This window comes from Delphinus delphis, chromosome 1, assembly GCF_949987515.2.
Source record: "Delphinus delphis chromosome 1, mDelDel1.2, whole genome shotgun sequence".
NCBI classification, from domain to species: Eukaryota; Metazoa; Chordata; class Mammalia; order Artiodactyla; family Delphinidae; genus Delphinus; species Delphinus delphis.
Window position 1 is genome coordinate 22666071 of NC_082683.1, and position 18619 is coordinate 22684689.

General features: G+C 53.9%; 1 protein-coding gene across 5 annotated transcripts in view; it reads left to right on the top strand.

Annotated features, from left to right (window-relative positions):
* Positions 1-1978: 1978 nt before the first annotated feature.
* Positions 1979-18619, top strand: part of PTPRU (protein tyrosine phosphatase receptor type U) — an 84076-nt gene continuing 67435 nt past the window's right edge. For all 5 annotated transcript variants that reach the window (XM_060017680.1, XM_060017698.1, XM_060017689.1 and 2 more), the window contains exon 1: positions 1979-2166. In XM_060017680.1, coding sequence (XP_059873663.1) covers positions 2094-2166 — 73 coding nt within the window. In that variant the 5' untranslated portion in view covers positions 1979-2093. The remainder of the gene's footprint in view (positions 2167-18619) is intronic.

Sequence of the window (18619 nt, forward strand, 5' to 3'; positions counted from 1 at the left end):
TGCGTACTATGCATAACCTTGGAAAAGTCACTTTCTTTCTCTGTACCTTAATTTTCTCAACTGTGTAATGAGAATAATAGTGGTGGGGATTAAATGAGTCTATGTGGGTGAAGCACATAGAAGGTGCCTGGTCTTATGTACTAATGGACAACTAGTTTGTGGTCATTGTACAAGAGCTTATACTGGGCAGATGCCCAAATGGACTTAAGCTGTGTATCCAGGGGATAGACTAGAATCAATGAGAGTCAGTGAGGGGGGCAGATTTCATGGCATAAAGAGGAAGAACTTTTTAAAAGCCAGCATTGCAAGGAGAAATAGCTGAATCCACTATTACAGATGGAGACTTCAACATCTCTCTGTCAGAAATGAACATAGGATTTCCCTGGTGGCGCAGTGGTTGAGAATCCACCTGCTGATGCAGGGGACATGGGTTTGAGCCCTGGTTTGGGAGGATCCCACGTGCTGTGGAGCAACTAAGCCCATGCGCCACAACTACTGAGCCTGCGCTCTACAGCCCATGAGCCACAACTACTGAAGCTCTCATGCCACAACTACTGAAGCCCACATGCCACAGCTACTGAAGCCTGCATGCCTAGATCCCATGCTCCGCAACAAGAGAAGCCACCGCAAGGCAAAGCCCGTGCACCGCAACGAAGAGTAGCCCCCACTCGCCACAACTAGAGAAGCCCATGAACAGCAACGAAGCCCAACGCAGCCAGAAATAAATAAGTAAATAACTAAATAAAAAGAAATGAACATATCCAGCAGGCAGAAAATCAGAAAGGACATAGTTGAACTCCACAACACCATCAATCAACTAAATATAGAGGTCATCTAAAGACTACTTCATCCAACAACAGCAGAATACACATTGTTCCCAAGATCACATGGAGTTTTCACCAAGATAGACCACCTACTGGGCCATAAAACACACCTTAACAAATTTAAAAGAAAAGAATCATACAGTGATTGCCCTCAGACCATAGTGGAATTAACTAGAATTCAATAACAGAAAGAAAGTTGAAAAATCCCCAAATACTTGGAGATTAACACACTTCTAAATAACACATGGGTCAAAGGAGAAATCTCAAGAGGAATTTTAAAATTTCAAACTAAATGAAAACTGAATGAAAATGAAAACACGACTTATCAAAATTTGTGGGATGTGGGGAAAGCAGTGCACAGAGGGAAATTTATAGCACTGAATGCATATATGAGAAAAGAAGAAAGATCTGCAATTGATCGTCTAAACTAGCTTCTGCCTTAGGAAACTAGAAAAGGAAGAGCAAATTGAATGCCAAGGAAGCAGGAAAACAACAAAAATTAGAGCTGAAATCAGTGAAATGGAAAATCAATAGAGAAAAATCAGCCAAACCAGAAGCTGGTTCTTTGAAAAGATCAATACATCGATAAGCCTCTAGCCAGACGAAGAAAAGAGAGAGGACACAAATTACTAATATCAGAAATGAAAGGGGGACATCACTACGGATCTCATGAACTTTAAAAGGATGGTAAAGCAATACTATGAACGACGTTTAAAGCTAGCTTTCCCAAAGACCCCACCACCGCTTTTGGTAGGTGATGAGCTCCCTGTCCTTGGAGGTATGTATGGATGCGCATTTGACGGGATCTAGGTAGAGGGGATTCAAGCGTTGGATGGGACTGAGAGGCCGGGTGTCCCTGGTCTCTGTCCTGGAGAGCTGTGTGGGAGCTAGGCGCGGGCAGTGAGCAGAGGCGTGGACCTGCTCACCTAAGAATGTCGGTGCCCGGTGGGTGCAGAGGCTGGTGGGCGTCCGGGCCCAGCCCGGGATCTCCAGGGGGTCCGGGAGTGGGGGAGGGGCGCACCAGGGCCGCGGGCCACCGAACCGGGCAGCGGCGCGCGCGGCTGCCAGCAGGGGACGCCTCGAGACCGAGGAACGCGCGGCCGAGCCTGACGTCAGCGCCCCGCTTGCTTGGGCTCCCGCTCTGGACTCGGCGCCAGTCCCGCTCCGCGCCGCGCCGCTTCGCTCCGGCTCTGGCTCTCCTCGGGCCCGGCTCGGGCTCCGGCGGCTGCGCCCCCCGCGCCGGGCCCCCGGAGCAGGCTGCGGCGCACCATGGCCCGCGCCCAGGCTCTCGTCCTGGCGCTCACCTTCCAGCTTTGCGCGCCCGAGACCGAGACTCCGGCAGGTAAGCGCGAGTCGGTCGGACCCAGCTTGCCCCGCGGAGTCCCCGGCGCCCGTGGCGTAGCTCGAAAGAAAGTGGGAGTGTTGGGTGACCGGACGTTGCGAGCCTGCTCCCTGTGTGTCTGAGTGTGGGATGTGCGATCGTGTGCTCAGGGTGTTGTGTGCCTGCGAATGGTGTGTGTCCTGAGTTATGTGCAAGAAGAGGTGCTGTGTGTGTTGTGTGTCCACGAGTATGTTGAGGTGAATGTTGTGTGCATCGAGGAGGCATGGGGTGTGCGCTGAGTGTCTTGTGTCTCTGCCACTGTGTAGTGTGTGTGGGGCCAAGTAGGACTGTGTGCCTGTTGTTTGTACATTTGAGTTTGGTTGTGTGGCAGGAGTTGTGTCTGTTAATGTGCTGCATTTGTGGGCATTTTGTGTGCCCTAGCCCGGAGTGTTGCTTGCTGTGTGTCCGAGAATGGCTCGTGTGTTTGTGTTCTGCGTGTGGCGAAGAGTGCTCTGTGGATTCTGCCCGCGTGTGGAGCAGGGAACGCGTGTGCGGTGTGTGTGCTTGTGAGATCCGTGTACGTGTGTGAAGGCGTGGGAACGGGTCCGGAACGTGTGTGTCCGTGCGCCGTGTGCGCAATGTGTACGTGTGGGAGTGTCTGGGGTTGGTGGTGTGCGCCGCCGGGGGGCTGCGCGGGTCCGAGTGAATGCCAAATGTGCCGGGAATGCGTGTGTAGGAGCGTGTCTGGAACGGATGTGAGTGTGTTCGTGCGTGCTGGCTGCGTGTCCGGGAATGTTGCGAGTGTGGTGCGCGCCTGGGCCGTGGCTGAGTGTGTGCACGGGGCCCGGGGCCGCCCGAGGGGGCGGTGACAGGGTGTGTGTGTGTGTGTGTGTGTGTCCCTCGGGTGTGCGTGTGGGGCGCGCGGGCCCGGAACAAGTTGTCGTGGCGGCGCCCCCTCCCTTCTCCTCCCCTCCCCTCCCGGGTCGGGCCGGGCCTGAGGCTCGCCAGGGAGGGATGGGGGCCCGGCGGCCGCCGACTCCGACATTTCGGGCTGTTTGTTGTTTCGCAAGTTCGGCGCGGCGCTGGCTGGCGGCAGATCCGAGGCGGCGCCGGGGCTGCGGGGCGCCCGGCCCGGGACTGGGGAGGGCCCGGCGCGGGGGGGGGTGGCGGACGCGGGGGGCCGCGGGGCGCGCCGAGGCCGGCGGGAGGGTAAGGCCGGGCGCCCGGGCGCTCCTGCGGGGGCCGGGCCGTGGCTGCTCCAGGGCAGCTGGGCGGGGGTGAGTCCGGGCAGGCCGGGCCTGGCTCTGGGCGGCCGGACGGCGCCCCCTCCCGTAGCGCGCTGGGGGCGCCGCGAACGCAGGGGTCTCCCGGGACACCCCCTCAGTCGACTCCGCAACTTTGTGCGGCCTCCCCGCCGGCCGGGACGGCCGTGAGTGAGTGTACGTGTGTGAGCGTGTGTCTCCGGGCTTCTGTGTGCTGTATGACCGCGCTGTCTCTGGGTGTGTTTTGGAGTCTGGAGTCTTTTGGGCTGTGTTGTGTGTGTGTGTGTGTGTGTAATTGTACGTGTGATAGCGTTTCTGAATGTGTGTATCTAAAGCTGTGTCTGTGTACCCGTGTGTGCTGTGGACCGTGTGTAGTCTGTGTGTGTGTTGGTGTGTCTGTCCACCCCCTTCCCAACCCCCCATCCTACCCTGAGGCCTGGGATCCCAGACTGCGGCCCTCTTCTGCTGAGTTGCGCCCGATGCCTCCCCTGGGGCGGGGGTGGCCGGTCTCTTACCGGTGGTGGCCTCGGCACCCCTAGCCCCTCCAGTTGGGCGGCTTCAGCCTGGTACCTGGGGCGCTGAGTAACGGGGAGACGCCCCAGACGGGTACCCGAGCCAAGACACGGGCAGAAGCACGTCGGCCCCAGAGACTCCTTCAGGCCGCCGGTCTCCGAGAACTGGCCCCTCCCGATCGCGTTCGCTGCCCCGCTGCTCCCTCCGGCCCCTCGGGCGGAGCTCCCTGGGCACCTGCAGCCGCCCCGGCCACTGGCTCTGAGCTCTGCCGGGCCCAGCGGTCCCAGGCCATCGCGCACAGCTTTAGCTTTGACCGCTTGGTGCCCGAGAGGACGCCTAAGGCGGCCTCCCTCCTTATCCTCCCCCAATCCCTCCCCCTGTCCTGCAGCAACTTTGTCCCCCTCCCCCACCCTGAGATCAAACCAAGGGTACATGCTCCCCCATCCCTGCCACCATCATCTTGATTCCAAGAACCCTCAGGTGCCCTAGCTCCTGCCAGTAGGGGAGACTGTCAAGGACTGAGGTTTGGGAGTGAGATCTTGAGTGGGTTACTTCCATTCTTGGGGCCACCGTTTCCTCATCTGCCCCATGGGCTTCATAATGAAGGTGTATGGTACTTGGTAGATTGTAAACTAAAGCTCTGTTTGTGAGTGCCAGGGAACAAAAGATGGTTTTGAGGACTGCTACAGAGCCAGAGACTGTGATTTGAAGCCAGAGGGACCTGGGTGCAAGTCTGTCTCTGCCACATGCTGTCCCTGTGACCTTGGGCAAGTCACTTCACTTCTACAGTTCCTGGCACCTGTAGCTATTACTGTTGAGCTTAATTCAGAAGCCCTTAGTAGAAGGGGTGTGATCTCCCCTTGTCCCCACGTTGATTAGAGTCAGCCCAGCTCCCTGAAGGCCTCCTGAGTCTCCCTCCCCCCAAAGGGTGGGTGGTGATGTCTCTGAGCCATGCAAATCTGGCAGTAATTTATTCTGCTGCGTTCTAGCTCATTTTGTCCTTTTGGTTGCTGGAGTTGTGGACAGCAGGAATGAGGGAGAGGCTGCCCAGTGGTTTCAGGTTGGGCAATAAAGGCTTGTCTGGGCAGCTGGCCCTTCTCCCTGGGGGTGGGGGAGGGACACAGCAGGAAGATGTGTGAGTGGCCAGAGTGGGGGGTGGGTGCTGAGCTCCTGGATGGCCTCCGTCCTAGCTCTGGTGTCAGGGAAGATCCAGGGGGACACCCTGCTTGCTCCAGGCATGCTGCCATCCTTCCATGCCTTCATCAGCTAAGCTAGAATGGGGTGGGTGGTGGCTTTTCATGCAGGGCTGGGTTAGTTAGAGTTGCTGGGGTACCTTGTGCCCTCCTTCGTCTTTTAACCCCCTCCCTCCTCCAAGCTGCTCTCCCTACATCCTGATGCATCCTACCTTTATGCCATCTCAGGATCTCTCTCATCTGTCCCCTTCTCTCCATCCTCATCCATCTTTCACAGGCAGGAAGGCTCCAGCCTCTTCCTCCACCCCTCCCTCCATAGTATAAGGGATCTTCCTAAAACACATGTTTGAAACCTTGGTTTGAAACCCTTTGAAGGCTCCCCATTACCTCCTGGGTTAAGTCCCTACCGCTATGTCCTCTTGCCTGCTCTAACCCTTGCCTGCCTGTCCAGTCCCATCAGCTTTGCACTACTTGCCTTGCATCCTATGCTGTGGCCAGTCTAACCCACTTACTAATACCCACTAAATGTCCACTCCTGCCACCTCCTCTCTGGGCCTTTGCACAAGCTATATTTTCTCCCCAGAACTCTCTAACTCCACCTCTTCACTGGGTGATCTCCTGCTCCTCCTTAGGATTTTAGGTTAGACATCACCTCCTCTCGGAAGCCTTCCTTGGTTACTCCCCCTTCTAGCCTAAAAAGGGAGGGTGGGGGTTGATTAGGGTTTTCCATAACACCGTAATTATTGTAATTACAGTTTATTTGTCCTTTCTCCCTTACATGAGCTCTGTGGGGACAGGGACTGGGTATTTAGTTTCCTTCTGAATCTTTAGTGCCAGGTACAAGGCCTGGCCCACTCCTGCTGAGTAAATACACCCAGCATGAAAGAATGAGTGATGTCCCGTGGGTCAGGTTCTGAGCCGGAGATGCCAGATGGGGGCGCACTGACTCCACTGAAAGTAGAGATTACAGATAATAGGTTTCCCTCCAGGAATCTGGAAAATTCTGCTGGGGGATGGTGTGTGTGAAAAGGCCATGCAGAGAGTGTTGTCTGGGAGCTGTGAGTTGGAGAGGTCAACTCTCTGCCTGCCAGCCCCTCCCCCTAGCCACCGTCCTCCGAGCCCCACCCCCACTGCCCTTGCCCCCCAGCAGCTGGCAGGACCTGTCCGGCCCCTGGTCTGAGCTCTTTGTGCTGGAGGTTCGGCAGTTGGTGAGAGGCATCGAGTCCCAACTGTCAGTCTGAGCGTTTGGGGAGGAGGGGAGGGCCCTGCAGCAGGAGGGCAGACTCTGTCCTCTGTCTCAGCCTCTGTCCTGGCTGCCTGTGAGCCTGGGAAGGGAGGAGAGCTGCCCCCTGTGTTGACCCCTGCAGGTGGGGTTCAGGGAGGAGGCTGAGGTGTGTGCAGGTGTGATTGTGACATCTGGGCAGTCAGAGTGTGTGTGTGTGTGTGTGTGTGTGTGTGTGTGTGTGTGTGTGGTTCTGATGGTATGATTGCAGCCTGGGGCACAGGACACATGTGTGGCTTCTCAGGGAGTCTAGCCATCTGGTTACCCTGTGTGGCAGGATCTGAACTTGGAGTAAGGAGGCAACAAGCTGGTCTGAGCCTGGGGAGCCTGATGCTGGGGTGTCTGGGTATCCAAGTGTCAGATTCCAGGAGTTTGGGGGTGGAGCTATTTGGGTGGGTGGTGTCTCAGGTTCTGGGTGTGGGTGTCCCAGTGCCAGGATGTGGGAGGAACTGGGTGTGTCAACATAAGGATATCCCAGTGTCTCTGGATCTGGAGGTGGGTGTATCCAGGTGTCTGGGAGTCCTCAGGTTAATGGGTATGTGGGAGTGTAGCCGTGTTGTGTCCAGCTGTGGGGCTGCCCAGGCTGCCTGGGTGTCTGGGTGTGGGTACCCAAGTGTCCGGGTATGGGGTATCTATGTATGGGGGTGCGCATGCATTGGAGTACCCAGGTGTTTGTGAGTTTGGCTGTGGGGTGCCCTGTGGTCTGTGTGTCTATTTGTATATTTAGGTGTCTGCGTCTCCTGGAAAGGGATATGCATGTTTGGGTGGGGAGTGTCCCGGTGACCGTGCGCAGCTATGGACCAGGGACTGGGGCTGTACCAGCTCAGCCTGTGACACTGTCTTCCCTGGGGCTTGCCTTCTCACCTCCCTACAGCTGCCAGAGGGTGCTGCCACTGGAGGAGACCCCAGTGGTTCTGCTTCTCTATGGTTCGTCATTCTGGAGCTGTGTTATCCAATAGAACTTTCTAAAATGATGGAAATGTTCTCTACCTGCTCTCTTCAGTATGGTAGCTACAGTTCATTAAAATAAACATTCGGTCCCTCAGTCTCACCAGCCAGATTTCAAGTCCTCGAGAGTCGCCTGTTGCTAGTAGCTGTGGAATTGGTCAGTCTGTGAAGGTAGAGAGCATTTCCATCACAGCAAAAAATTCTATAGACAGTGCTGGTCTAGAGGTGCAAGGCCTACAGCATCTTTAGTGAGGCCCGGACACCTCAAGGAGTGGATGGCCTGTCGCTCAGTGGCCACTGAAGAAGGTTTTGCTGAATCCATGTCCCCTTCTCTCCAGCCGCATCATTTCTTGCCTGGACGATTGCAGCAGCCCCCTCCTTGGTCTCCATTCTGCCATTAGTGCTTCTCCCACCCTGGGATCTGAATGACCTCACAGGCAGGCATAGGATCCTGCCACTCCCTTGTGCTAAGCTGCAGACTCTCCAGCACGCTGGGACCAAAGCCTAACGTGGCAGATGAGGCCCCGTATGACCCCGCCTCTGCTTTCCATGACAGCTTCATGTTTATGCCTCTCCTCCCCGACCCCACTCCCCACGTCCACCTTATGATCCAGGCTCACCAGGCCAATGTTGGTCCCAGAACCTGCCGGGCCCTTTCACGCCTCTCTGCCTTTGCACGTGCTGTGCCTTCTGCCGAGAGCACCACTCCCACCCGTCTTGCTTCCTGGAGGCCTGGCTACTCGCTCAGCCTTCAGAAGTCCAGCTCTGATGTCACTTCCCCAGGAAAGCCTTCCCAGACGCCAGCCGACACGGCTGGCCAGGTTTCTCCCACCACGCACGTGTGTCAGTGGGCTGCAGTGTTTTCCGTCTCCTTCCCCACTAGGCTGGGAGGAAGGGCTGGGCTGGGTCATTGTCATCTTCCCTCCCCAGGGCCTTGTACATGGCATGTGCCTACTCAGTGTTTGCATCGATGTGGACCCCTGGGTACACAGGGAAGGCTCGGAGTGGGAGTGGAGCTGGGGCTCCAGAGGGCAGTCATGGTTGGGGGCCGGTGTCCCCCCTTGGCTGGCCCTGGGTGGGGCTGCCCTTGCCTGAAGAATGGCTGGGGAGGACCCCTGGGGTTGACAACCCAGAAGGCAGCTGTTACTGGATGACTCAGGAGGTCTTGAGCGGAGTCCCAGGGTGCAGACCCCAGGACCTGGTGGTGAATCTGAAGGGATGAAGAAAAGGGGGGCTTAGAGGGGTCCCTGAGGTTTGGGAGCTGAGTATAGGTGGAGAGGATGAAGGATTGGGATAAGGAAGTTGGGAAGGGGTGTTGGAGATATTTGATGAGCAGGATCACAGCTGGGGTGGAGTGACAACTTGGGGGTGGGGGACAACGGGGGGGATGGGAGATTACTTGCAATAAAGATATATCTGGGGGGTGGGAACAGCTGGGAATGAGGGGACAGGTGGTGTTGGGGGAACAACTGAGAGTTGGGGGACAGGTGAGGGATGGATAGAAGGGGGATATGGGACAGCTGACAGGGGATAAGAGGTGACAACTGGGAGGTATCAGAAACCTATCTGGACAGGACAGGTGGGTCTCAGCTGAGAGACTGGGAAATACATTGCTCAGGATGTGTCTATGTGTGTGTCTGCATGTGTGTACGTGTACACCCGTGTGGTTGTGCGTGTGTGCCTGTGTGTTCGTACCTAGAGTGTGGTGGTGAAGAGCATGGACTTGGGAGCCACACCATCTGGGTTCGAATCCTCACTCTACCACTGCTAGCCATGTAACCCTTGGGCAAGTGACTTGACCTCTCTGGGCCTTTAGTGTTCTCATCTGTGAGATGGGGATAATCATGGAACGAACCCACTGCATGGGGTTGCTATGAGGATATATTTTATATACATACGTGTATCGTTTAGAGCAGGTTCTGGCCTGTAGTAAGCACTGTATGTGCTAAACTATTATTGAGGGTGTGTGTGTGTGCAGCACCCTGTGTGCTCAGAAAAGTTTGCTCTTGGCTCTGATGAACCCGAGGCCTGGGAGGGGTGACGGTGGCTGGGAGTGCTGGAGTGACCGTCCAGGTCATTGGGTCTGGCTCGCCTCTCACCCCCTCCCCTCCGTTCAGTCCACTTCCCGCCCACCCTGTGCCAGGGCCTAATCCAATAGGTCTCCCTCTGCGTCTCTCTCTCGTCCTGCCCCACACTGCCTGTCCCTGGGCTGGGGGCCAGGGGATGTGCTTTAATTGTCCAAAAGCTTTTCAGCAGAATCTGAATTCTTTGTTCCCCTGCCTGCGTGCTGGGGCCCTGCTCAGATAGAAATACCTGGACAATGTGCTCAGTTCTGGCTGTCTGCCCCACGGGTGGCAGTGGCTTCATCCTGTGCCCTTGGAGAGTCCCTGGGGTGGAAGATGCTGGGAGTGGGAGGTCAGGTGGGGGGAAGCCCCCAGGGCAGATGAGGCCTCACCCCCAGCCCATGGGGTAGCCAGCCCAGCCAGGCAGAGCTGTAGGCACAAGGGTTTCTGGGGGTCCCGGCTCCCCTGCTCTCCAGTGCATCATAGGGAGAAGTGTGCCACGTCTTCACCTCACACTAAGAACTGCTCTGCATCAAAGCCCCGGCCTGCTCTGGGTGTGAGCTCTCTGGGGAGTCCTGGACCCATCACCTCAGGACTGGGCCACTGCACTGCATCTCAGCCCTATGCTGCATGGCTGCGCTGTGTGAGATTCTGCATTGCATTGGCTGTGTGGACTCTCCGGCGTGTCTGTATGCTCCACCCGCATTGTCCCGTTGTGCTGTGCCTCTGTTCTGCAGTTGTGCTGCCATTTGTGTGTTTGCGGCTCTTCTGTGCTGTGTGACTCTACTGGATGATGAGGTTGTGTTGGGCTTGTGGACCCTCCTGGGACTGTGCATAGTCCCTGGCAACGCACCACTGCACTGCGCCAACAGACGCCGTGCTACCACGACACTGCATCTGCGTCACACGGCCTCTCTGTACTGCACTGCATTGTTGTAGTGGGCATCTGCACTGCATCGGGCATGGCCGGGCACAGCCTGTCTGCAGTCCACCGTCGCGCTGTACAAACACAGTGCCCCTTTGCCCGGCACAGCACTTCTGTCCCACTGCTTCACTGCACTGCACTGGAGATGCGCATCTCCTGGCCCAGCCCGTCATACTGTACCACTGCCGCTGTAACGCCGCCCTCTAGGTTATCTCACCCTGTACGGCCACTGAGGTGTCAGCTGGTGTCCTTCCCCAGGTTTCTGTTGGCAGCCCCAGTTGAGCAGCATCTTTGCTTCAAGTGGCCTCACTGCAGTGTTCCTCTGGCCCCCACTGCTCACTGCCCGAGGAGTCGGTAGCTACACTGCAGCTTGAGGCCATTCTGTTGGGCTCGGGACTGGCGTGGGTTTTTGCAGGCATTACCTTTTCAAGTAGCCGGCGTTGCGTCTGTGCACTGCACACGGTCACTGTCCTGGGCCTCTACCCTGCACTATACCTGTTCACTGTTGGGTTGTGTGCGTTCTACTGGATTTCAAGATGCAGAGCTCTTGCACTGAATTCCCTGTTCCACGTGGTGTCTTTACTACATTTCATTTTGGTGCCACTTTCTACCTCTGCTCTCCAGTCTACACTTACTGTACTCCTTGGGACTGTATCGAGCACCCAGCAATTCCTTCTGCACTGCACCACGTCTTTCTCTTCCCTATATCTCTGCATGTTCTGCATGCCTCCACTAGACATCCTTTCAGTGAGAATTCATGGAGCACCAACCATGTGCCAAGCCTAGTGAGGCTTGGACATACCCCCTCGGTGTTCCTGCATACACCTATCCCTTGGTGCTGAGCGCCAGCCCAATGTACCACTAAGTGCTCACTGCTGCACTGTGCCTCTGTGCAGCTCTGGGTCGTGGCCACGATGGATGGGGCACCTCTCCACTGCATCATGGCACCGACCAGTCCTGCCATGCTGTGCCGGTGTTGTGTGGGGGTCTGTGTACACTTCTCTGCTCCCCTGCATTGTATAACTGCGTTCCGCCTCTGTACAGTGGAGCTGCTGCATTGCACCCGCAACACACCACACCGCAGCCACGTAGCCCTCTCTTGCCACGGGACCGTTAGGAAGTCCAGATCTTTGCACTGTATGTGTTCGTTCACAGCCCTCTGCCTCTCTACGCTGCACTGTGTTTTTATATGACACACGGTGTCTGCACTACAGGGGTCTGTGTACCCTTTGCCCGCTGTACCTCTGCAAAGAACAACCCTCCGTTCAGCCCTTTGCCTGTGTATGGAGTCTGGCCCCGCCCTGGGCCTTCCCCTTACACTAACAACATGGCAGCCCTGCTGCTAACTTTGGGATTTGCTGGGCATATTGATCCGGGAGATGGGGAGTGAGCCTGGCCGAAGTTTCCCCTGCTGTAGTCGGCTTCCTTCTGTTCTCAGTAGAGATGGAGGGATGTTGGCATCGCTGGGTTCTGTATTGGCTCCTGTAGGGGATATCAGCTCAGCTTTCTCTCCCTGTGGCCTGGCCCTGGGTGTTCGTGGTTGCAGCTCTGCTGAATGCGGAGTGATTAAAAGGTGGGCATACTGCTGCCAGCCCTGCCCTTGTTAATTGCGCATCAATTATTCAGGGCTCTGGAGGGCAGCTCGGGGGAGCCCTAGCCAAGGTCTGGTTGTGTTGATCTGGGCCAGGAGAGCAGTGAAGTGGGCTGGGCCAGGTCTCTGGGCTGGAGTCATGGTCCTTGAGCCTGGATCAGACTAGCTGGGATCATGGGGTTGATCAGTCCAGCCACTGTTGGCGTTCTACTATACACAGGGCTTGGGGATGGGGCTCAAAGGCATTAAGAGACAGTCTCTGATCTCAAGAAGGGAGGAGGTAGGGGTTAGACAGGCCTGAGATGGAGCTGTTATTGTGGTGGAGAACATGGGATGGGGCTGGGTTGGGCAGGAATGTCCAAGGGTGAGCCTGTGTTGGTTCTACGGTTGGGTTGGGCTACCTAGAAAGGGAGTGTGGCTTCAGATGATGAAATAGACCAGTGTTATCCTTGGGGTTGTATTTGGGTTCCCCAGGCAAGGGTTGGGGCTATGCCAGGGGTTGGGTATGATGCCAGCCCCTAAATTTGTAATCTGTTGGGAGGAGTTTTGTTTCTCCTGGGGCCGTCCCTTGGGAACTGAATGTTCTGTTGACAAACCAAAGGGAACAAAAATCTCATTGCAAACAGCCTCTGTTTACCTAGGGTCTTCGGAAAACACTGATGGTGGCTGGCAGCCACACTTGGCACAGAGCACCATTCCCTGTCTGGTGGCGAGGAAGTCTGGTGCTTCCATGCTTGTGGTGCCCACGTGCACACGCGTGCACGCTCACGCACACACTCACGCACGACTCCCCTCTACCTGCCGTGTACACTCACCTCCCCCTTAGGCACATGCTTACTGCTGAATGTGCCCATATATCTCTGCAGATAAACGTACAGCCACACGCCCACAACTTCACAGCACAGTGCCTGAGGGACCTACACTGTGAGAGCCACACTCACCCTCACCTCTCCCCTATAGTATCTCTCTCTGCCTTCAAGTTATTCTTGCCCACATACATGCTCACACGAATGGAATCAGAATTCTAGAGGTGGAACAGCCTTAGAGGTCACCAAGGTCCCCATTCTCATTTCATAGGTGAGGAAGCAGGGCTTCGGAGAGGACAAGCCACCTGCCCAGGGTCACACAGGAAGTTAGAGGCTCAGCAGGAATTAGATCCAGGCCTTCTGCCTCCCAGTCGAGTACTCATAAGTCAGTACCAGGCTATCAGTCTCACAGCCATGTACATGTGTACACACGCGCGCGCGCGTGCACGCGCGCACACACACACACACACACACACACACACACGCGCACACAGGTCTGCATATGGAAGTACAAGCATATGGAGGGGTGGAGACCCTCACTCCAGGGAGACCCCCTCCCGCACTCTGGCTCCTCCTGCAGAGGTTGCTTTGCCCCTTACATCACCCCATCCGGAGCCCAGCCGGATGTGGATAAACCATCATCCTGCCTTCCCAAATTGTGGCTGACGGTTGCTCAGGCAACCGCCTGCCAGATTGTGAAGATTAGCTGAGGAATGTAGCTGGGCCAGTTTGAGCCGAGTCTGGGGGAGCTGCTGGGGGTCCTGGGTTGATTCAGCCCACCCTCTCAGGGAGGCCCTGGGAGAGATGGTGTACCCACGGAGGGGTCTGGTTTTCTCCCTGTCCCCAGCCCAGCTGACTGTGTCCCCAAGGCTTAGACGAGGCTGGGGGGAGAGAGTGTGTGTATGTGAACACTCTGTGTGTGTCTGTGTGTGTTGTGCATCTCTGTCGGTGTGATTGGAGCACGTGCCATTTGCATCCAGGATGGGGACTTGAGGCCCCTTCCTCACCAGTTCCTGACATCTGACTCCAGACCCCTTGATGACTTGTCCCACTTCTGATCCTACAGTGCTGTCTGGAGAAGCCACCTGCCCTCCTCATGGCTTATAGGATGTGTCACTTGTCTCATCTGAATCCAGGTGCTTCTCTGCTCAAATACCTAGGATGGTTTCCCCCCTTAAAATGAGGCTGGACTTCTCACCCTGGCCCTTGGCTGTCCGTTATCTGGCCTCAGCCTCCTTCCCTCCCATCTTATCTACCATTGTTTGGCCAGTCTGGGCTCCTCTCTGGGCCCTGGACCAACTGTGTTACTCACTACCTTCCTTCACTCCTGCTGGGCCCTTTACCTCAGATGCCCCTCTCTCCATCTTTACTGGCCAGAATGGTACCTATCCTTCCATCCCTCTGCTCAGATGCACCCACCTCCAGGAAGCCTTCCCCCTGTACCCACCCTCCTCCCCGGACTCCCCTTGTGGCCTTGACCCTTCTCTGCTTTGTCTCATTCCCTTACCTCCACTCAGACTAGGAGGTCCTTGAGGGCAGAGCAGAGTCTTAACCATTCTTGTGCCTCTACTAGTGCCAACCTGGGGCCTGCTTTGTACTGTCAGTGAATGAATGTCCAATGAGTGGAACCGAATTTGTACATGTGGCCAACAGAATACCAGGGCCTTGCTTTGTTTGTGCCTAGTCTCCTTGAATAAAGATAGGTGGTGTAATTTCCACTAAGATCAGGAACAAGACAAGGTTGCCCACTCTCACCACTCTTATTCAACATAGTTTTGGAAGTTTTAGCCACAACAATCAGAGAAGAAAAGGAAATACAAGGAATCCAAATCGGAAAAGAAGAAGTAAAGCTGTCACTGTTTGCAGATGACATGATACTATACATAGAGAATCCTAAAGACGCTACCAGAAAACTACTAGAGCTAATCAATGAATTTGGTAAAGTAGCAGGATACAAAATTAATGCACAGAAATCTCTGGCATGCCTATACACTAATGATGAAAAATCTGAAAGTGAAATTAAGAAAACACTCCCATTTACCATTGCAACAAAAAGAATAAAATATCTAGGAATAAACCTACCCAAGGAGACAAAAGACCTGTATACAGAAAATTATAAGACACTGATGAAAGAAATTAAAGATGATACAAATAGGTGGAGAGATATACCATGTTCTTGGATTGGAAGAATCAACATTGTGAAAATGACTCTACTACCCAAAGCAATCTACAGATTCAATGCAATCCCTATCAAACTACCACTGGCATTTTTCACAGAACTAGAACAAAAAATTTCACAATTTGTATGGAAACACAAAAGACCCCGAATAGCCAAAGCAATCTTGAGAACGAAAAACGGAGCTGGAGGAATCAGGCTCCCTGACTTCAGACTATACTACAAAGCTACAGTAATCAAGACAGTATGGTACTGGCACAAAAGCAGAAATATAGATCAATGGAACAGGATAGAAAGCCCAGAGATGAACCCACGCACATATGGTCACCTTATCTTTGATAAAGGAGGCAGGAATGTACAGTGGAGAAAGGACAGCCTATTCAATAAGTGGTGCTGGGAAAACTGGACAGGTACATGTAAAAGTACGTGATTAGAACACTCCCTAACACCATACACAGAAATAAGCTCAAAATGGATTAAAGACCTAAATGTAAGGCCAGAAACTATCAAACTGTTAAAGGAAAACATAGGCAGAACACTCTATGACATAAATGACAGCAAGATCCTTTTTGACCCACCTCCTAGAGAAATGGAAATAAAAACAAAAATAAACAAATGGGAACTAATGAAACTTAAAAGCTTTTGCACAGAGAAGGAAACCATAAACAAGACGAAAAGACAACCCTCAGAATGGGAGAAAATATTTGCAAATGAAGCAACTGACAAAGGATTAATCTCCAAAATTTACAAGCAGCTCATGCAGCTCAATAACAAAAAAACAAACAACCCAATCCAAAAATGGGCAGAAGACCTAAATAGACAGTTCTCCAAAGAAGATATACAGATTGCCAACAAACACATTAAAGAATGCTCAACATCATTAATCATTAGAGAAATGCAGATCAAAACTACAATGAGATATCATCTCACACCAGTCAGAATGGCCATCATCAAAAAATCTAGAAACAATAAATGCTGGAGAGGGTGTGGAGAAAAGGGAACACTATTGCACTACTGGTGGGAATGTGAATTGGTACAGCCACTATGGAGAACAGTATGGAGGTTCGTTAAAAAACTACAAATAGAACTACCATATGACCCAGCAATCCCACTACTGGGCATATACCCTGAGAAAACCATAATTCAAAAAGAGACATGTACCAAAATATTCATCGCAGCTCTATTTACAATAGCCAGGACATGGAAGCAACCTAAGTGCCCATCATCGGATGAATGGATAAAGAAGATGTGGCACATATATACAATTCAATATTACTCAGCCATAAAAAGAAACGAAACTGAGTTATTTGTAGTGAGGTGAATGGACCTAGAGTCTGTCATTCAGAGTGAAGTAAGTCAGAAAGAGAAAGACAAATACCGTATGCTAACACATATATATGGAATCTAAGAAAAAAAAATGTCATGAAGAACCTAGGGGTAAGACGGGAATAAAGACACAGACCTACTAGAGAATAGACTTGAGGATATGGGGAGGGGGAAGGGTAAACTGTGACAAAGTGAGAGAGTGGCATGGACATATATACACTACTAAACGTAAAATAGATAGCTAGTGGGAAGCAGCCGCATAGCACAGGTAGATCAGCTCGGTGCTTTGTGACCACCTAGAGGGGTGGGATAGGGAGGGTGGGAGGGAAGGAGACGCAAGGGAAGAGATATGGGAACATATGTATATATATAACTGATTCACTTTGTTATAAAGCAGAAACTAACACACCATTGTACAGCAATTATACTCCAATAAAGATGAAAAAAAAAAAGATAGGTGGTATAAATCCCAGCTTCTGGGACTTAAGATGTGGCCTTGAGCAAGCCACCTCATCTCTCTGTGCCTCGGTGTCCATCTGTAAAATGGGAATAATAATAGTACTGAGCTTGTGAGTTATTATGAGGAATCAGTGGCACAGGGGGTCATGGTGGTAAGTGGCAGCCCTCTTGTGATGGCGTTGATGTGTGTGTGCATGTCTGTGCCCACGTCTGTGTTGATGGAGTCGAGAGGTATTCTCTGACCGTTTTTGCTCTCAACACAAAGTCTGGTCTATTTTTTTCTCCCCTGGGCTGGCGGCCCCCAGCAGGAGTTGAGTCTCTAGTAGAAGTGGGGACTTGGCGGTGGGACTCCTAGCTCCTGAGCCATCCAGCCTGGAGGTGATGGGGCTTTTCCCAGGATCCAGGAGGGCTGATTGTTCCCATCCCAGGGTGAGCTGGGGAGCAGGTGAGGGTGGGGCTCACCTTGGAGAACCTGGGCCCAGAGATGTTACCCCCTGAAGGCTGTGGCTGGAATGGGCCTGGCCCAGAAACACAGGGCTGGGGATGGGCATGGATCAGGGAGAGGGAATCATTCTACCTCCAGAAGGGGGTACTCTGGATGGGAATGGTCAGCCGGGGAGATGACCCTGGCTAGGGACAGGTGCAGGACTTCCGTTTTGACGGAAGTCAGGGGTCACTCTGGACATGGTCAGCTGGTCTGGGCTCAGTCAGTCAGTCTGGTGGTCATTCTGGTCAAAGTCAGATGGTCTGGTGGTCATCTGAATGATGATGGGGCCACTCTGGCTCAGGTCTATCTGTCTGGGGGTCAACTGACCTGCATCAGGCAGTCTCAGGGTTACTCTGGCCAAGGTCAGACGGTCTGGGGGTCCCTCTGACCAGGTCAGTCAGGCTGGGAGTCCTGGAAGCTCACTTGGCCTGGCTCAGAATGGACGGGAGGAAGCCAAGGAGCTGGCATTCCCAGGCTCGCCGCAGGGCCATGGGTGAGACATCTGGGGCAGTTGCCTTGTTACTTGAGAAGGAACAGGAAGGACCTGAGCCCCAGCGAGACTCTAGATCCTGGGGTTCCCTTTCTGGTAATTTGGAGGCTCAGGGAGGCCTTGGCTAAGACCCTCAGGCACAGACTCAGCTCAGGCTGAATGAAGTCAGCTGTCCCCTCCTCCAGGAAGCCCTCCCTGATCATCCCTACTAGCTATGTTCTCTCTTCGTGCTGTGCTATGGATCATTTTCTAAGGGGAGAGCCGAGGCCTCCCCAGCACAGATGGGGTTAAAACCCACCTCCACAGGTCATAGGGCACATGCTGACCAGGGGTCTTCACACAATGAGGCAAAAAGCTCAGCCAACGTCCTGCCCCAGCTCTGGAGAGAGCTGCTGTTATTTCATCCCATCCACCTGGTGCCAGCCTTTTGCCCACCTTTTACTGTTTTACACTCTGATGGGGTCCATAAAGAGGAAAGGGAGACTCCCCCGCTCCCAACAGTGGCAAGCCCCTTGTGCCTGGCTGTGCATTTCGAGATGCTGCTTCACATGATCCGCGAAAACCTGGAGAAGTCCCTGCTGCAGACGAAACAGCAGAGCCTCCTGAAAGTGAGGCCACCAGCAGTGCGTGCAGATGCCCACCGTTGTGCCTGGCACGTGGCACTCACTCCCCAGTTACTCTCTGTTTCTTGCCCCTCCTCTTCTTGAGGCTGGGAAGCAGCTAAAACTTGCTCCTTCTCATAGTGAAGGCTTTTCTGGTCAGAAATGTGGACTTTGGCCTCTGACCGCCATGGATTCAAATCCTGCTTCTGTTACTCAGGTGGCTCAGGTGGAACAGGTGCAGAGCTGCTCTCTCCTGAGTGCTTGCATGTGCTAGGCATTGTGCTAAGTGGACCCCCACACTGAAACCTCAACAACTCCACTTGTGGGTGGGGAAGCTGAAGATGAGAAAGG